We start from the raw sequence: 18117 nt of genomic DNA, 5'->3' as shown, positions 1-18117 counted from the left end.
GTTGAGTAGGATTGATATTTCAGTTCGGACTTCGGACTAATAACGACAGCATGAAGTATGGAATACTAATGTACTATGACTACGATAGTCGCAATAAATGTACTGTACCGATCATTCTGACTGTTGTAACGATTTAAAAACCTGACCTTAATTAGTACTACTATATCAACATTTTACAAAATTACAAGATTGTGATATACTAAAAATTTCAAATAAATCATCAAAATGCCTGCAGCCGCAATTTAGTTTTTAGAAAAGTGATAAAAACATATTTTTGTTCAAAGATATTGCTTCGATGCAAAATTACGTGGAATCTATGCAAATAAATTTGTTCTTTTCTGTATAGTTGCTTATTTAGTGGTTGTCACCAACCCCTTTCAGATCTCAAAAACATAAATTATTATGTTTTTTCTTCTTTTTACCATAAATCTATCAATAATAGCATTATAATCATTAAACAAAAAATCACCAACCTCGAAACAATAATATATGTATAAATATATTATCACTACCATAGCATCACTGTGTCTCTCTACTCATTCAGATTTGCACCTTTTTTTTGTTTGTTGGTTATGGAGCGTGCAAGGAGACTTGCTTATAGAGGGATCGTGAAACGTCTCGTCAACGAGACGAAACGTCACCGTAACAACGAATCCTCACTTCTCCCGTCGACGACGGTTACTCCCTCAAGGTATGTCTCCTCCTTTCTCCATCGCCGTCTTGATAATAACACCGTCTCCGTCGTTGGCGGCGCTGTATCCGGGAAAAATCAGCACCAAACACGATCTATCTCTGTCGATGCGTTAAAGCCAAGCGACACTTTCCCACGCCGTCACAACTCCGCGACACCGGAGGAACAAACACAGATGGCGAAGTACTGCGGATTCGATGATCTCAACAAGTTGATCGATTCGACAGTTCCGAAATCGATTCGGTTAGATTCGATGAAGTTTTCTGGTAAATTCGACGAAGGATTAACAGAGAGTGAGATGATTAAACACATGAGTGAATTAGCTTCGAAGAACAGAGTATTCAAATCCTTCATTGGTATGGGATACTACAACACTCATGTCCCTACTGTGATCTTGCGTAACATAATGGAGAATCCTGGTTGGTATACTCAGTACACTCCTTACCAAGCTGAGATCTCTCAAGGAAGACTTGAATCTTTGCTTAATTTCCAAACGGTTATAACCGATCTCACCGGTTTACCTATGTCCAACGCTTCGTTGCTCGATGAAGGTACCGCAGCTGCGGAAGCGATGGCTATGTGTAACAATATTTTAAAAGGGAAGAAGAAGACGTTTCTGGTTGCTAATAACTGTCATCCTCAGACGATTGATATTTGCAAGACTAGAGCGGACGGGTTTGATTTGAGAGTTGTGACTTCGGATCTTAAGGATGTTGATTATAGCTCAGGGGATGTGTGTGGTGTGTTGGTTCAGTACCCTGGGACTGAAGGTGAAGTATTTGATTATGGTGAGTTTGTTAGGAATGCTCATGCTAATGGTGTTAAGGTTGTGATGGCTACGGATTTGTTGGCTTTGACGATGTTGAAACCGCCTGGGGAGTTTGGTGTGGATATTGTTGTTGGATCGGCTCAGAGGTTTGGTGTACCGATGGGTTATGGTGGTCCTCATGCTGCTTTCTTGGCTACTTCGCAAGAGTATAAGAGGATGATGCCTGGGAGGATTATTGGTGTTAGTGTTGATTCTTCCGGAAAGGAAGCTTTGCGTATGGCTATGCAGACTAGGGAACAGCATATTCGCAGGGACAAAGCTACCAGCAACATCTGTACTGCTCAGGTAGATTATGGCTTCACACTCTACATGATTTGATTGGTATATAGCAGCAGCGTATACTGCTTTGATTATTACCAGTAGTAAAAGTAGGAAGAATTAGAGGTACCGAGAGCGGTACAACCATTTCTTACATCTTCTTGTCCGGTTACAAACTTTTTATATAGTTCACCTTTTTTACCTTGTAGGCGTTACTTGCAAACATGACTGCTATGTATGCTGTTTACCATGGACCGGAAGGCTTAAAATCTATTGCACAACGGGTTCATGGTCTCGCTGGCGTATTTGCCTTAGGATTGAAGAAACTGGGAACTGCACAAGTCCAGGATCTTCCCTTCTTTGACACTATCAAATTAACGTGTTCAAATGCACCTGCAATTTTTGATGCAGCAGCCAAGAAAGAGATCAATTTGCGTCTTGTGGACTCCAACACTGTGAGTTTCTTCATATATAGATATTTCTCTTTGAGTATCTAGAAATGATTATTAACATTGACGGTTTTTGTTTTCTTGTCGTTGAAGATTACTGTTGCTTTTGATGAAACAACTACCTTGGATGATGTCGATAAACTTTTTGAAGTTTTTGCTTCCGGCAAGCCCGTGAGTTTACTTTTGACTAATACCCATTCCTTTCACTTGGTCACTCTTTCTTTTTCCTGTTTGCTTGAAATACTGTTTTCTCCAACTCTCCAATGTACAAGGTTCAATTCACGGCTGAGTCTCTTGCACCGGAGTTTAACAATGCTATTCCTTCTAGCCTAACAAGAGAGAGCCCATATCTTACCCACCCAATCTTCAACATGTATATTACCTTCTCTGAATCTTGGATCCTTTATTGCCTTGTGTGTTTTTATTAAGTACCTCACACTAATTTCCTTTTTTCTTACTGATTAGGTACCACACGGAGCATGAGTTGCTTCGGTACATCCACAGGTTACAATCTAAAGATCTATCATTGTGCCACAGCATGATTCCACTAGGATCTTGTACAATGAAATTGAACGCCACTACCGAAATGATGCCAGTCTCATGGCCAAGTTTCACCAACATGCACCCTTTTGCTCCTCTTGAACAAGCACAAGGTTATCAGGTGAGGCCACATATTTGACTTTTTTGTCTGTAAATTTGAAACATAAACTGATTTTTGTTTGAATGCTTGTAGGAAATGTTTACTAACTTGGGGGAACTCTTGTGTTCGATCACTGGGTTCGACTCTTTCTCACTACAACCTAATGCCGGTGCTGCTGGCGAGTATGCTGGGCTTATGGTTATCCGTGCATATCATATGGTAAAACCTGACTTCAGTTTCCTTATTTTAAATATGAAATTACAGTCCAACAAAATTGGTGAATGAGTGAATGAATGATGCAGTCAAGAGGAGATCATCACCGAAATGTATGCATCATACCTGCTTCTGCACACGGGACAAACCCTGCTAGTGCTGCCATGTGCGGAATGAAAATTGTTGCCGTTGGTACTGATGCCAAGGGAAACATTAACATCGAAGAGTTGAGGAAAGCCGCCGAAGCCAACAAGGACAACTTAGCTGCGCTTATGGTATGTATTTTCTTCTGTCTCGTTGTAGATATAACACAATTTATTATCTTTGGGTCATTCCACTTTCTGACTCTGCAACATCTGTTTGAATATCAGGTTACATACCCTTCAACTCATGGAGTTTATGAAGAAGGTATCGACGAGATCTGCAATATAATTCATGACAATGGAGGCCAAGTTTATATGGATGGTGCTAATCTGAATGCACAGGTATGGTTTCTCTGCTGGTACGGATTATATGTTGACTGCAGATTCTAAAAGTTGTTAAGTCTGAGAATGCTGTTTGGATATCCAGGTGGGTTTAACTAGCCCTGGTTTTATTGGAGCGGATGTTTGTCATCTCAATCTCCACAAGACTTTCTGTATCCCTCACGGTGGTGGTGGTCCCGGTATGGGCCCTATCGGTGTGAAGCAACATTTGGCTCCATTCCTACCTTCTCACCCTGTGGTTAGTGTTTATTCTCGTCTGTTATGATCATGTTTTGACCGCCAATCCATCTTTCTCATTTATTCGATTATCTGCTTTCTTGTTCTTACTCTATTTACTCTGCTACAGATACCTACTGGTGGTATCCCTGAACCTGAGCATACATCACCGATGGGAACCATTGCTGCAGCACCATGGGGGTCTGCGCTTATCTTGCCAATCTCGTATTCTTACATTGCCATGATGGGGTCTGGGGGACTCACTGACGCCTCTAAGATTGCAATTCTGAACGCTAACTACATGGCAAAGCGTCTGGAGGTACCTTCTCCTGTTCTTGCAACTCTTTTTAAAAAGTGACTTCTCACTCTCTCTCTCTCTCTTGTGCATTCTCACTTATGTTTTCTTATTTTTCAGAGTCACTACCCAGTTCTTTTCCGTGGTGCCAATGGAACAGTCGCTCACGAATTCATCATTGATTTGAGAGGATTCAAGGTATGTTTCTTTAACTCGTTTGAGTGGATGCTCTCTTTCTGGGGTTGTAGATGATGAATCAGTGTCTTGCTCAATGCCTTCAGAACACTGCTGGAATAGAAGCAGAGGATGTGGCTAAACGGCTGATGGATTATGGGTTCCATGCACCAACGATGTCTTTTCCTGTCCCCGGAACGCTTATGATCGAGCCAACCGAAAGCGAAAGCAAGGTAATAATGCCTTGCACGGCAAATCTCTCAATCACTCAGCTCTAAGTCTCTCTAATATATGGCTTCATAATTTGTATGTACATAATGTTGCAGGCTGAGTTAGATAGGTTCTGTGATGCTCTCATCTCGATCAGGGAAGAAATTTCACAGATTGAGAAAGGAAACGCTGATCCGCACAACAACGTTCTCAAGGTAAAGAAAAATTGAGACTGCAATTTCAGTTCAGACTTGCTCTCTTGTTTGATACTAATGAACTTAAAAAAACAAACACACACAGGGAGCTCCACATCCTCTTTCATCGCTGATGGCAGACGCATGGAAAAAGCCGTATTCCCGTGAATACGCAGCCTTCCCCGCTCCATGGCTCCGCTCTTCCAAGTTCTGGCCCACTACAGGTACTTAAAAACTACGAGTGGCGTTCGTTCAATGTCCAATTCCATTGAAGACAATTGGTTATTGATAAGTCATTTCAAAATGTAAAAATGTCTGTGAAACAGGGCGTGTGGACAATGTGTATGGAGACCGACATCTGGTGTGCACTCTCCAACCGGCAAACGAAGAACAGGCTGCAGCTGCAGTGTCTGCTTAAATGAAGCCACTATGAAACGATTCATACTCGCACCAGATCCAGAAACAAATCTTTACTTACGGCTTTTACTTCTCTTCCCAGCCTCATCATCATTTTCACTTTCACTTTTCACTTATTGTACAATGTACATACATTAGTCCTAAGTTATCCTTCATTTATCTAATAAAATATATTTCTATATGGTTCCACCGTCCACGTTCTTATAAATTAACCTTTGAGTCAGCCGACGTGATCATCATCGCGGTTATATTTATGACATGATTTCTTTAGAAAATAAGTATGAACTCTTAGGCTACTTTATGCTCATTAGTAATTTCAAATATGGGTTTTTCTTTTCTTTCTCTTGCCGTGTTTATATGCTTAATTGTAAATTGAATGCGAATTACTTACAATTTAGTTGATATTGTTTGTCATATTCTTCAAATTCAATTTACAATTGATTTATCTTAAAAGAGTATTTTTAAAAAAAATAATATACTAATAAAGATATATATGAAATAGTAAATTGAAAAAAGTAATATATTATTTACTACTTTAATTAACAACGACGAGCATTTGGTTTTCCAAGTCGGACACAGGCGAATAATAGGAACCAAATACTTATGTCTCATCCATGTCATTTGTTGTTGCAGTTTACAATTAGAAATTTGGGTTAAATAACCATAATTTTAGGTTTTAGGTACAAATGTTGACATGTAGTATATCATTGGTTGCATGTAGAGTAAAAAGTGGAAAGCTAAGTGACAAAAAAAACAAATAAAAGGAAAGGAATTTCTGGAGCAGTTATACTTTTCTTTCTATTTTTTTTGTAGAGTTAAAGGGGTGGTATTAGATTCTAATTTATCAAGATTTTTGAAAAATTTAACAAATCATTATAAGTGAATAAGTGAAAGATTGTTAATAATTGCTAGAGAGTTTTGTTGATTAGTTTTCTAAAATCTCGTAAACTCCTCCAAACAATTTATGTATTATTGTGATACTTTACATGGCTTTATTTTATAAAGAAAGTATTTAAAATCATGAACCAATAACATAATAATTGAATTCATTAACAATTCTAGATTTTTTTTGTTTTAATTGAATAACACAAAACTTTTATAAAAGTCTGAATCCAATCCAAATTTGTTAAGATTTTATATGACTTTTGACAAATCACAAACTAATAACACTAAACTTTTACAAATCACAAATTAATAACTTTCTATATCTAGTCACGTTAACATATTGTGACTAACCCTCAAAAAAAATTTATGGCCTATGGGGAAAAATCAGGTAGTCCTCCTTGTGATTGTTATAACGACTACGATATTGACATAACTTGTTTTTTCTTTCGAAAGTCGATGGGAGGAGTGAATCTTCATAGAGCCTTGTTCTGTATTTCCTCCCACAAAAAAACCACCCTACCTTATGCTTTATCAATATTTATAAGTTTCAACGTTATTCCAAAGTATGAATTAGTCATGCGAATGATCTTGAATATATATGACGAACAAAATAGTTAAATAATTGTCTATATTTAAAACACTTGAAAATTAACTACATCTATTGTATAAGATATTAAGATGCATCTGAAAAAAAAATTATATTATTTGATTAAAGTCAACAAGTTTTACTCGCATGATAAATTTGATCTATGCATTTAAGTGTTTAGTCTTTTGAGGGATATGGTTTTGAATTTTGAATTTAGAGTTTAGTTTTGCAAAATTAGTTTTAAAATATATTGCTATTTTTGAAATTTTAGAAATGTTATGATAAATTTAGAATTTTGGTGCTATTTATGAGAATCTCTCTGTAAAAGTTAATATTTCCTCTGTTTCACAAAGAGTGTTATTTTGACACATTTCACACAAGTTAAAAAAAGTTTGAATTATACATGCTTGTCCCTATTTAATAAGTAATTAATGATCTAAGTTCAATGAAAATAACTTTGAGTTTAGAAGTAAAAAAGAAAATCTAGCATTAAAACACTCATTGGAAATGTAAAATGACATTCTTTGTGAAACAAAAAAAATTATCTAGAATGACACTCTTTGTAAAACGAAGGCAATATATGCTTTTATGGCACGTTATACATGGAATCGCATGTTAAAATGATATCCAAGTACGATCAGCTAAAATAGAGGAGTAATTCTCATTGGTTGACCGTTATAAGACATGAGAACCCGTCAGCAGATGAACACGAGTTTCCTCAAAAAACATAGCACGAATGATAGATATGCAAAGACCATACATCATGGAGATACTCTAAAGTTTTGAAACCGTTATGTCTGTCATGGAGATAGAGGCGATTATCGAAGTGTCAGAGATACGGTATCACTTTTTGTCTGTAATAAAGAATAACATTAATTATATATATCTTTACTTATCAAACTGTTATTTGTAACGAGAAACAGTAATCAATACAACAAATAAGAAAATGGCAAAAAATTTGGAATTTAAGAAATTGTTTTATCAAACCGTTATTTATAACAAGAAATCGTAATCAATACGACAAATAAAAAAACGACAAAAAATTTGGAATTTTGAGAAATTTTCCAAATTTTAGGAAACTATATGATGTTCTTTAAAATCAAATTTTACTTTTAAAACTTATATTTTCGTTACAGCTACTCAAAATTCAAATATTTACTTCTTAGCTCCCGATTTGGATAGTAAAAAAAAAAACAAATATTCTAAATTTTTACTGTTTTTTTTTTTTTTTTTTTTTTTTTTTTTTGTTTTTTTTTTTTTTTTNCCTTTTGTTTTTTTGCTTAAATATTTTAATTCAGATTTTAATAATAAATTAGAAAGTGCAGTAATTGATAAAACAACCAAAGGTTCATTGCATCTTCCTCGTTTCTCCAATGCATCTCTACAACTGGAAGAAGAAGAAGAAGCGTTACTTCAACAAAATTTCGTATATAAAAGTCTCATCCTTTGTCTTCACAATTCACAAGGCATCCGTTTCTTCTCCTTCTCCGAGCTCTCGCATCTCTTTAAGCGATTCTCTCTTTCTCTCCGCCCCTCGGCGTCGGAGTTTCCAACAGGTGAATCGAAAACACACACACTCCACTCATCATCATGTTCCTTAATTTTGAGCTTCTCTCTTGTGATCTTGTGGTTTTTTAGATCTTGGGTTTTGTTCTGTTTCCGTAGATTTTGTGAAATTTACTGAGATACCCCACATTGCTGTTCATCCTGAAATTTTGATTTAGACTCGAATTGGGAGATTAGCACCGCATGGCTACTTATAAAGGTTGAAACTTTAGCTTCATTTTGATCCAAAGATTTAAACTTTTGATTCTTTTGAAATGTTTTAGTTCATGGGTCTTTGTCTTTCTTTGGACTAATGATGACACCCTGCTCATGTGCTATTATTAGTAATATCTCGTGGAAGAGTTCCTATGATGATGATGAACCTGAAACGAAGTAATGATGTTGAAAAAATGGTGTTACCGTCCTTAGTGGAAGATGATGATGATCATGATCTATGGCCGCTTAATGAGATTGACACAAGGAAGTCGAAATTCCCATGCTGTATTGTCTGGACTCCTCTCCCTGTTGTCTCTTGGTTGACTCCCTTCATTGGCCATATTGGACTTTGCAGAGAAGATGGAGTCATTTTGGACTTTGCTGGTTCTAACTTCATCGATGTTGATGATTTTGCATTTGGTCCTCCTGCTCGGTATCTCCAACTCGATAGAACCAAGGTATCAGTAGTATATTTGCTTTATGTATTCAATGGTATCTGGTTTAAGCATGCATGGTTTATGAAACTGTATCTAAGATAAAACCTTTTTGATTCTTATACTATGTTAACTGTGTCAAATGTGTTGGGTTTGTTGCAGTGTTGTTTACCAAGAAACTTGGGTGGACACACTTGCAAGTATGGGTTCAGACACACTGAGTATGGGTCATCAGTTACATGGGATGATGCACTGAGCATGACCACTCGTAGCTTTGAGCATAAAACATACAACATCTTCACCTGTAACTGCCACTCGTATGTTGCACACTGTCTGAACCGTCTTTGCTATGGCGGCTCGATGGAGTGGAATATGGTGAATGTTTTTATTCTCGTAATGCTGAAAGGGAAATGGATCAGTCCTTCATCAGTTGTCCGGTCATTTCTGCCATGTGCTTTGGTCACATCTTTGGGCGTAGCGTTTGTCGGCTGGCCATTCCTCATTGCCCTCTCCTCGTTCTCGATACTACTCTTCGCCTGGTTCATAATTGCTACTTACTGTTTTAAGAACATCATTTGTTGATGCAGTAAGGGAGAAATATAAAAATTAAAAATATGATGTACACCAAATAGTTATGTTAATCCTAAGTACTGTTCTCTTTTCCTTTCGGCACCATTAAGCTTTCAACTCCATTGAGTAACCCTTATTTTCTTCTCCCTAGATTATTCAGAGCTGATGTCAAAAAATGAAAAAAAAAATTATCATTCGGATGTCGAGATGACAAGTTGAGTGGGTTCGACGACATAATGAATTGTTACATTTACATTTATGTTAGAGTTAAGTTATTATAAAGAAATATCGGTTACAGGCAATCAAACCCGGGTCTCCTGGTCAGCATTTATACAAAAGAAACGGAATACTAAGTGATCCAGAATCTAGAGTGTATATATACTACATGAAGTACATACGTGTGTAATAATCATACTCGAGTTGAGCTAATGAGGTATGTTTGTTTTGCATAAAGTGATATATAGTGATTGTTGGTTTAGGTAATTAGGTTTATAGGAACCATATCACTTCGGATGATTCAAAATCGAGGAATGCAAAAAATCTTCAGGGAGATTCGACCTATGGGAATAAATATAATGGGTAACGTGACAAATGATCAAGAGTTAGACGTCCATGTGGTGTATTTCTGGAAACTTATATGAGTTCCAAGTTAGTGAACTAAAATGGAAGAATAATATAGGATCCTTCTTGTTTAAAGACTCGATTTAAGGGTCTCGCAATGTATTCATTTATGTGTATTTTTTACTTTGTATCCCCTGTATGTTATGACAAAAGACGACATCTATGATCATATTCTAACATATTCTTGGTTCTTGGGTTGGACATTTTCTTTTTTAGGTTAAAAAGGATTGGGGATTGGTATTGATACACTCTTTAGTTGGCCAAGCCGGAGCTCCGAGGACACTTTAGACGAAATCCTCCAAAACTCTTCATTGATGTGATAATATGGCCTAGGCAAACCTAATACATACTCCCTCTGTTTCACAAAGAGTGTCATTCTGATATATTTTACACAAATTAAGAAAAGTTTGAATTATACATATTTACCCCTATTTAATAAGTGATTAATGATCTAAATTCAATGAAATAGCTTTAGGTTTAGGGATAAAAAAGAAAATTTAGCATTAGAACACTTATTGAAAATGTAAAATGACATTCTTTGTGAAACAAAAATTTTTCTCCAGAATGACACTCTTTGTGAAAACATATGGAGTATACATTTTCACAAAGGCATGCAAGTTGATTTCGCACAAGGTAAAAATGATGTTTATAGTGAACAGTATTAAACGTGGATGTTGAAATAAGAATAACTCTAATTAATAATCTCCAGTGTCTTTAAAAAAAAGTAGATAAACTTAATAAGATGCAATGGAAGTGGACTTCGGATGCATAAATGTTTTTTGCAGTCCAAAATAATGTAGATGTGTTGTCCAAAACTTTGATATTATTGTTTTTGAAGAAAGAATTGTATATGTTATCAATTACAAGATAAAAGTGTCACTATTGATACTTACTTGTGCTTTCGTGTTAAATAAAACTTGCAAAATATTTTTGAAAATGTATTGATAGATATTATGCCATACATACAGATGTTAGTGAAACACAACAACGTAAAATGTTAAGTTTCATTTAAAACAACTGATTAGTAGAATATCCAATTTCATGTTTATACATATCTTTTAATACTTCAACTGTAAGATTTTTAACATTTTTGTAAGAAATTTAAACAATTTTATAATAAAATTTTAAAACAGTTTCACAAATTGTACACAATAAACACTTTGTAAAATGATCAATGTCAAATAAAGTATATAAGAAAAAATAAATTTTGATTAATATTCTCATCTATGAGAAGAAAAACAGACTAGCAATACATAGTATTGTGTGTCTCCAACACGTTTTTGATGTTTACCTGATAATGTCATCTATGACAGAGCATTAGTATCACACCAGTCATGACAAACCAGATAATGTCATCTATCAAAACAGACTAGCAACTCTGTAAGATAATGTCATCCCTGTCATAATATCAACACCAGTCACGGTTTGGTGGCAACCTGCCAAATCTTGACCATCCCATCATCACTGGCCGAGGCAAGCAACTGGTCGCCCTCCTGTTGCATATTACAATCACAAGCTCAAAATCATAGACAACATAAGTTTCTGGTAAAAACTTAGCCATAACTACATGTACTTGAGCCAATGTAAGTCGAGTAATAAATGACATCATCTCTCTGACCCTAAGACAGAGCATCAGTATTATGTTCTAATTTCTAAGTTACATTTATTAGATGCCGTATAGACTACTTCATTATTTCAACCATGTATAACGAATGAAATAGTATGCATTTGGGTCTATGAATTCATAAGAAACATGGAACTTACACTGCGTGACCATTGGACACAGTTTACATCATTGTCATGTGCTTTATTTTTCTTCAGCAAAAGATTATAGGAAGGTCCATCAACCTGGTACACAAACAAATGATTTTAAGTTCAAAGATGAAGCAGAAATGTTTAATGGTATAGTGGTAAACCATTGGCAAGACTAGGAAAACTATATGTGCTGCCTGCATTTGGTTGGTTTCTTGTATTGTGCTATGTAAGTTGGAACGATACAGCCAAATTCTACTTAAGAACGCATTGAGATAAAAAGGATATCAGTTTTGACGTAAAGTACTACAAGATGAAATTATCTTACAGAGTCATCTTTGCTGTCCACAAACAACCGTATAGCATCATCGCCTGCTCCACTGGCAATAATGTCATCCCTGTCAAAATTTTGAAAGAAAACTATAAGAAAACAAAACTTAAGAAAACCCAGAAGATTCAGGAAATTTTACTCTGTGCTGTGCCTGATAATTGGAGAATGAGGCAATATAGCTTATTAAAATGGTTAGAAAATCCCTAATCTGGATATATTTGACCAGATGACTGGGAGTGCAATTATCAGGCACAACAAAGATTTTTTGCTTTTAGGCTGGCGGAGTTAGAAACTAGGACTTTATGGAAACATGGTGACTCTGCTTTAAGAAACCAAACCCTTTAAAGGTGTCAATACCTTGACCAGTGAGCTGAGTATATGGTACGGTCATGATAACCAGAGAGTGTACAAAGATGAGTCCTGCAAAGTCCAAGCAAGTAAGGATTACATTAGTAAAAGTTGGAATAAAAAATTTTGGAATCTTGCAGGTTGTGTATTATGTCAACTCGAAACAGTAAGAAACGAACAAACTCAATTCCATGTAAACCATTATCTTCTCACCAAGGTACATATTCTTCACCAGACTGCATCCTGGCAATATCTGTCCCCCATATCTTCAAGGTTCGATCATCACTGCAAGTACACATTCAGGCAAGCCTGCTATGGTCAGAACAATAACCCAGAGACAGATTACATTGCTTCTATAATGCCTATGGGAGACAAGAGGAGAAGATTCACTAACCTACAAGTAACCATCTTGTCCCCTGCAGCGTTAAACGAGATAGCCCAAACCGTAGAGGAGTGACCACTGTGTGAAGAATAAAGGCACATTAATCTACTATAACAAGTAAGAGCCTAATAAGAAAAAAATTCGAAAGCATATCAAAAACACATGGGCAGAAGATATACTTGTTAGATTCACCTAAGGTTTGGACACATTCAAACTCACCATCATCACCTTGAGACCACCAAACCTGTTAGTAGCGAGTGACTAAGGTTGTTAAAATATAATATATTTTTTTTTCAATTTTTTTTGTGAAACAGTTTCAGGTTCTGCATCACTAAACCTAATAATAGTATTCTCATTACCTTGATGGTGTCATCATAACTGCAAGAAAATAACACATCCATGGTGGGATGCCACTGAACCATCTTTACATCTTGTGTATGCTCACTTAATACTGCAGCGCAGTCATATTCATTCCCTTCAAGCCCTTCCCAAATCCAGACAGACTTATCTCTACTACATGTTGCCAGGTATGAACCAGATGCATTCCATGATACACTTTTGACTTCGTTTTCATGTCCCTGCATACAGTCATCTAATAAGATTCTACTAGCCAAAAAGTGTCCTTCAAAGCAAAAAAAAATAGTACAAGAAAACCACCAAAAACTTTGAGCATAATGAATACTGAATTATGAATTATGAAGTAAAGCTGAAAAATCCATGAGACTAATAGTAGTAACTCTGATAAGCCAAGGAAATAACGGAACAAGGATTTACAAAGGATATTGGTTGCTTCAAGAGGAGCTCAGCATTACAGATCAAGTAACAAAGTCAAAAGAGCAAAAAGGAGCTGTGATAGTGATGCTTTCAGGTTATCAAACCATCTATAACTACAGATCAAGTAAGCACAAGGTCAAAGGAGCAAAAAAGATAGATGAACGATGGAACAACAACTACAAGTCAAGGATTGGGCTAGAAAAGTACCTCCAAAGTGGCAACACACTCAAACTCAGATCCATAATTCTTCCAAATGCCAGTGGTACCATCGAAACTTGCAGTGGCCAATAACTCTCCTGAGGGTGACCAAGCACACGACCTCACAGTTCTTGTATGCGTTTCTTCCAAAACAGTCTGAGCACTCACAATATACAATGACAAGTTCATTACAATCAACAAAGCTTTTAACTAACACAACAGTGGTCAGCAAAAAACGTCCTAACTCACTGGTCTACTCCAAGTTCAAGGTCAAGTTAATTCCTTTATAGAATCGGAACAAAACCCACATACTATAATGTAAAACTGACCTAAAGAATCAATAGATTTCTGTAAAAATTGAAACTTTTCTCGGTAAAAAAACAAAAAAGGTTGAAACTTTTTTGAAGAGAAAGAGAAGAAATAAGAGATAGAGACCTTGCAGGTCCAGGAGCGAGAGAGGGAGCTTTGTTCCCAGATACGAACGGTGTTATCGCCACTGCAAGAAGCAAGAATCGGAGAAACACCGTCGGCGTGAGATGAGACTGGGTTCCAAGCTACGCTCCAAACCCGATCGGTGTGGCCTTCAAGCTTCTGAATCTCCACTAACTCCAAGTTCTTCTCCATCAAATCCATCAATCTCCGATGAGCAGCAACTTCCAACTTCCAAGTTTCAGAAGTCAGAACGGTTCGGTGGAAAAGATTAAACTTTTAGGGCTAACTAGAAAATAATGATTCTCACGCTAAACAACAAAAGCTCGAGGGGCTATTTCACAATTTAAAGAGAATACTGCACCTTTTTACACTTTTTTTTTTTTAAGGTAATTTTTTTTTCAGTTGTTTCAAAAAAATTGCGTGGTCATCGTGGATAAATTACACAAATTATAATGAAAAAAAAAACACAATTTTTCCTATTTGTACAATATTTTCATTAATCATTTTGTATTTTTTAAATAAATTATATAATTTTCTCCGTATTATTTTGTGTGATAGCACAAAACATTTTCGTCTTCCATTCCATTGGTCTCTTTGTTCACATAATAGACACAAACTGTTTCAATTTATTTCCCTTTGTTTCCAGTTTTATTTCTCTATTTCAATTTACAAATCCTTAATAAATTGGCCAATGATTTCTGCAATTTCATTGGTTTTCTTATTTCAATTCTTCGTTATTTTCCTCTCCTTTGGGATGAGATTTATTCCGACCAGAATCCAGCGAATTTTCCGGTGGTGTGTCGATGCCTATCCGCTGAATGTGTGTTCAAGCGGTTTCCGTTGTTCTTTGTATGAAATTGTTCTTCATCCCCATTGTCAGTTCTGCTTCGGCATGAATTTATTTTTGAGAGATGACTTTCAATTTCGAGTCTGGGATCCTGGCGAACCAATGGGTGGATTAGATGATGGTAACAATAAGACTCACTCAGATCTTATTGTTAAACATCTTCTCTACCTCTGTTCATCAGTTATGGGGTTTCTACAATCACTCATAAAGTTCATGTGCTTGGTGTGTCCGCTGGTGATTTATCATGATGTATTGTGGAACATATTTTCAATTACGATTTGGCGGTTTTGGGTTTCGAAGTCATCTACAAGAACCATTCATTTACTGCCATCGAAGAATATCAACAAAGGAATCGAGATTATGAAGTTATCATGAGTGATATTTACAACCAAATTAACACCATCACCTAACGCGGGAGATGGAACTGTTTGTGTGGTTAGCGATTTAACTGATGGATCGCAATCCTTTGATTTTCATAAAAAGTTTTGGTGCTACACAAGAGAAAAGATAGCCCAACAAGAAGATCAGACGACAAAGACGATGAAGTAAAAGAACAGATTTAATAATTTGTTAGCGTGTAAGGCTTATCTACATCAGAAAGCAACATGTTTTTTCACTTTCTCGTATCTTTTGTTATACTTAATATTTGGTTGTATGGTATACGGAGGTTCACTTTATACGCTCATTGATACATTTGTATTCTCGATTTCAAATTAATGAAGAATGAAAGTGTTAAAAAAAAAAAATAGACACAAACTGTTGTCCCTGAAAATAACCAATTTTCCCATAAATTTAAATACTTTTTGTTTTTTTTGGCAAAAAACTTAGTTATTTTGTTGTAATACATATAACTTTCGAATATGTTTATACCTACATGAACTAATTTATAATTTGAATTTACTATGTATACTATATAAATGTGGCCAAAACCAACAATTCTAGAGGTTTGACCGTTTGAGTCCCATACTCCACATTCCATGAATATTAAGTAACATTTTCGGAAGTGGTTTGAAAGTTGGATGAAATGGTTAATATAATATCACAAAATATAAATTTAGTAAACTTTTCGTGTTTTTGATAGTTAGTTATCTCAGTTTGACTAGTGACACATTGTCAATTTTGTAATATTTAAGTATAAATTTAGTAAATTAGTTATCTTAGTTTGATTAGTGGTGGTGATGTAATATTTATATTTAAATTAAAGTTGTGTGTTATTAATTAGTATTTTATCTATTCTTACAATGGCCAGGTGTTGGCACCGTATTATATGAATTAAGGGAAACAAATTATGTGTGTGATTTGTTAAAAATAAATTTTAAAATAAATATTCTTTATAGATTTTTTTCTTTAATTCATATAAAAGTAATAAAAAGTGTCAGTTATCTAGTTGACATAAAATGTTTTCTTCTTAATTTAGATTGTTTACTTTTAACTATTAAAACTCAATGCACCAGAAAACAATGATTTCTTAACTTTTTCAATCTTATTGATCTGTATTTACTTGTGAAATTTCACCTTCTTTATTTTTGCTAAGAAAATTAAAAAAATTGACTAAAGCAAAGAGGCTTTTTTGACCAAATGAGTAAAAGATATGCTTTAAGAGAAGCTTATAAAAAGCCATAGAAATAACACAACTATGCACTCAGAATCAAGTTTCAATGTTCACTGATTGAGACAAAAATCCATTGTTTTCACTTTCCTTTGAAAATCCAAGTACTTTTCTCCCTTTTGTTAGATCTATGGCTGAGTTTTTTTTTCTATTGTTTACTATTTCATGATTTCTCATATCAATCTCTGATTAATCTCATTGATCTATAATTGAAAATTTGAGAAAATTGTTTTTGCGGTGACCTGTATTCGAATACATGGTTCAAGAACTCTCTTATACATATACAATCCAAATTCTAGCGATGTTGTTGAATACTATTGTCTCATGTATTAGAGAAAATTGGTGTTCTGCAACATGATTTAATGCACATTTAGATACCACGTGACTTAGTTTCGTTTACTTTTAAACCTTAAATATATATATGCATATTGTCTTGGTGATGATTGGGCTGAGATGTTTGTTGTTTAGCGCTTCTATATACACGAAATCAAACACTAATTGTTTTTGGTTTAAACTTTGAGTATGCATCAATTTTGATTCCGCTAACCTTGAGATGATAAGAGATTCACAAATTTATATGATAAATGAATAGTTCATTTACGATATCTTGATCATCCCTATGCGTTTTTGGGTTTTATATATATTTTTTGCCTAATTAAGATGAACGTTATTTTTGATTACTGTAGGAATCCAACAAGAGAGATGCCTAAAGAAAAGCAGATGATGTCTGAGTCAAGCAACAGGGTTAGAGTATCACCATACCCGCTTCGCTCTTCTAGGACTAGCAAACACAAGGCATCTGATCAGTGGCCTATTGAGAGTCATGAATGGGAGGATGTGCGGTGTGTGATATGCATGGAACCGCCTCACAATGCTGTTCGTTTGACATGCTCTTCCTTTTCAAGTGGATGTCGTCCTTACATATGCGACACGAGTTTTCGTCACTCCAACTGTTTCAAATCGTTCCTAAAAACCATGAGGAAAAACCGCCAAAGCTGCAAGACCCTACACTGCCCTTTATGTAGAGGAGAAGTCTCTCAGACGACAAAAGTGGTGAAACCTGCAAGAAGATTCATGAATGCTAAACCGAGGTCATGCCCTGTGGACAACTGTGATTTTTTGGGGACGTATACTCAACTGAATAAGCATTTGAAAACTGAGCATCGTGGTCTTGTCCCACGAAAGGTCGATCCACAAAGGCAATCAAGGTGGGAAATGCTTGAGAGACAAACTGCATCCGTTGATCTCATGACCGCAGCTGGATTTCAGCATACAACCGAGGTGGTGCCTCAACACCTTACAAACAATCATCATCCTCAATATGTGTTTCAGGTGCCCTATAATGGAACTGTGTGGAATATTATTGATTCGGGTCAAGGGAGGATCGGATTTGGCCCCGGCAACTATGTCTCAATGCCATTTCGAGCATTGGGTCTATATCCCGGTGGGAATCCGTGAAGAATTCTATTTTGTTTAATGAAAACCCAAAAAATAAAAGTTTGTGCAAAATGTTAAT

The 18117-nt window shown here is 35.7% G+C and overlaps 4 protein-coding genes across 6 annotated transcripts; 3 read left to right on the top strand and 1 right to left on the bottom strand.

Moving 5' to 3' along the window:
• On the top strand, positions 516–5252 carry LOC104714074 (glycine dehydrogenase (decarboxylating) 2, mitochondrial). The gene is made up of 15 exons (XM_010431321.1): positions 516–1805; positions 1988–2233; positions 2321–2398; positions 2500–2600; positions 2693–2888; positions 2961–3086; positions 3170–3355; positions 3452–3565; positions 3651–3803; positions 3912–4100; positions 4197–4274; positions 4358–4483; positions 4577–4675; positions 4761–4878; positions 4981–5252. The coding sequence occupies exons 1-15, from the start codon at positions 573–575 to the stop codon at positions 5070–5072; spliced, it is 3135 nt and encodes a 1044-aa protein (XP_010429623.1). The 5' UTR covers positions 516–572; the 3' UTR covers positions 5073–5252.
• Positions 7875–9424, top strand: LOC104714072 (protein REVERSION-TO-ETHYLENE SENSITIVITY1-like). Of its 3 annotated transcripts, none has more exons than XM_010431318.2 (4): positions 7928–8098; positions 8208–8307; positions 8433–8761; positions 8900–9424. In XM_010431318.2, the coding sequence occupies exons 2-4, from the start codon at positions 8292–8294 to the stop codon at positions 9317–9319; spliced, it is 765 nt and encodes a 254-aa protein (XP_010429620.1). In that variant the 5' UTR covers positions 7928–8098; positions 8208–8291; the 3' UTR covers positions 9320–9424. The 3 variants fall into 3 exon arrangements, with proteins under 3 accessions (XP_010429622.1, XP_010429620.1, XP_010429621.1); XM_010431319.2 differs by having other exon boundaries at positions 8008–8098; positions 8267–8307; positions 8900–9363; XM_010431320.2 differs by lacking the exon at positions 8208–8307 and having other exon boundaries at positions 7875–8098.
• Positions 11071–14446, bottom strand: LOC104714071 (protein CIA1). Its single transcript, XM_010431316.2, has 10 exons — positions 14149–14446; positions 13723–13869; positions 13101–13319; positions 12921–12985; positions 12754–12819; positions 12573–12644; positions 12369–12431; positions 12009–12078; positions 11693–11776; positions 11071–11421 (listed from the first exon to the last, which is right to left on the bottom strand). Exons 1-10 carry the CDS (start codon positions 14344–14346, stop codon positions 11347–11349), a joined length of 1059 nt encoding a protein of 352 aa, XP_010429618.1. The 5' UTR covers positions 14347–14446; the 3' UTR covers positions 11071–11346.
• LOC104714070 lies at positions 16642–18117 on the top strand. Its single transcript, XM_010431315.1, has 2 exons — positions 16642–16705; positions 17288–18117. The coding sequence occupies exon 2, from the start codon at positions 17304–17306 to the stop codon at positions 18057–18059; it is 756 nt and encodes a 251-aa protein (XP_010429617.1). The 5' UTR covers positions 16642–16705; positions 17288–17303; the 3' UTR covers positions 18060–18117.

Source organism: Camelina sativa, chromosome 9 (assembly GCF_000633955.1).
Source record: "Camelina sativa cultivar DH55 chromosome 9, Cs, whole genome shotgun sequence".
NCBI classification, from domain to species: domain Eukaryota; kingdom Viridiplantae; phylum Streptophyta; class Magnoliopsida; order Brassicales; family Brassicaceae; genus Camelina; species Camelina sativa.
This window is presented reverse-complemented; position numbering and strand designations above follow the sequence as displayed.

Excerpts from the sequence above, each read along its gene's own strand:
- LOC104714074 (XM_010431321.1), top strand. The coding sequence starts at position 573 with ATGGAGCGTGCAAGGAGACTTGCTTATAGAGGGATCGTGAAACGTCTC. Across the intron at positions 2,399-2,499 it reads TTTTTGCTTCCGGCAAGCCC|GTTCAATTCACGGCTGAGTC; the intron begins GTGAGTTTACTT and ends CCAATGTACAAG. Across the intron at positions 4,484-4,576 it reads CAACCGAAAGCGAAAGCAAG|GCTGAGTTAGATAGGTTCTG; the intron begins GTAATAATGCCT and ends ATAATGTTGCAG.
- LOC104714072 (XM_010431318.2), top strand. Across the intron at positions 8,762-8,899 it reads TCCAACTCGATAGAACCAAG|TGTTGTTTACCAAGAAACTT; the intron begins GTATCAGTAGTA and ends GGTTTGTTGCAG.
- LOC104714071 (XM_010431316.2), bottom strand. The coding sequence starts at position 14,346 with ATGGATTTGATGGAGAAGAACTTGGAGTTAGTGGAGATTCAGAAGCTT. Across the intron at positions 13,870-14,148 it reads CTCGCTCCTGGACCTGCAAG|ACTGTTTTGGAAGAAACGCA; the intron begins GTCTCTATCTCT and ends GTGAGTGCTCAG. Across the intron at positions 12,432-12,572 it reads GGTGAAGAATATGTACCTTG|GACTCATCTTTGTACACTCT; the intron begins GTGAGAAGATAA and ends TGGACTTTGCAG.
- LOC104714070 (XM_010431315.1), top strand. The coding sequence starts at position 17,304 with ATGCCTAAAGAAAAGCAGATGATGTCTGAGTCAAGCAACAGGGTTAGA.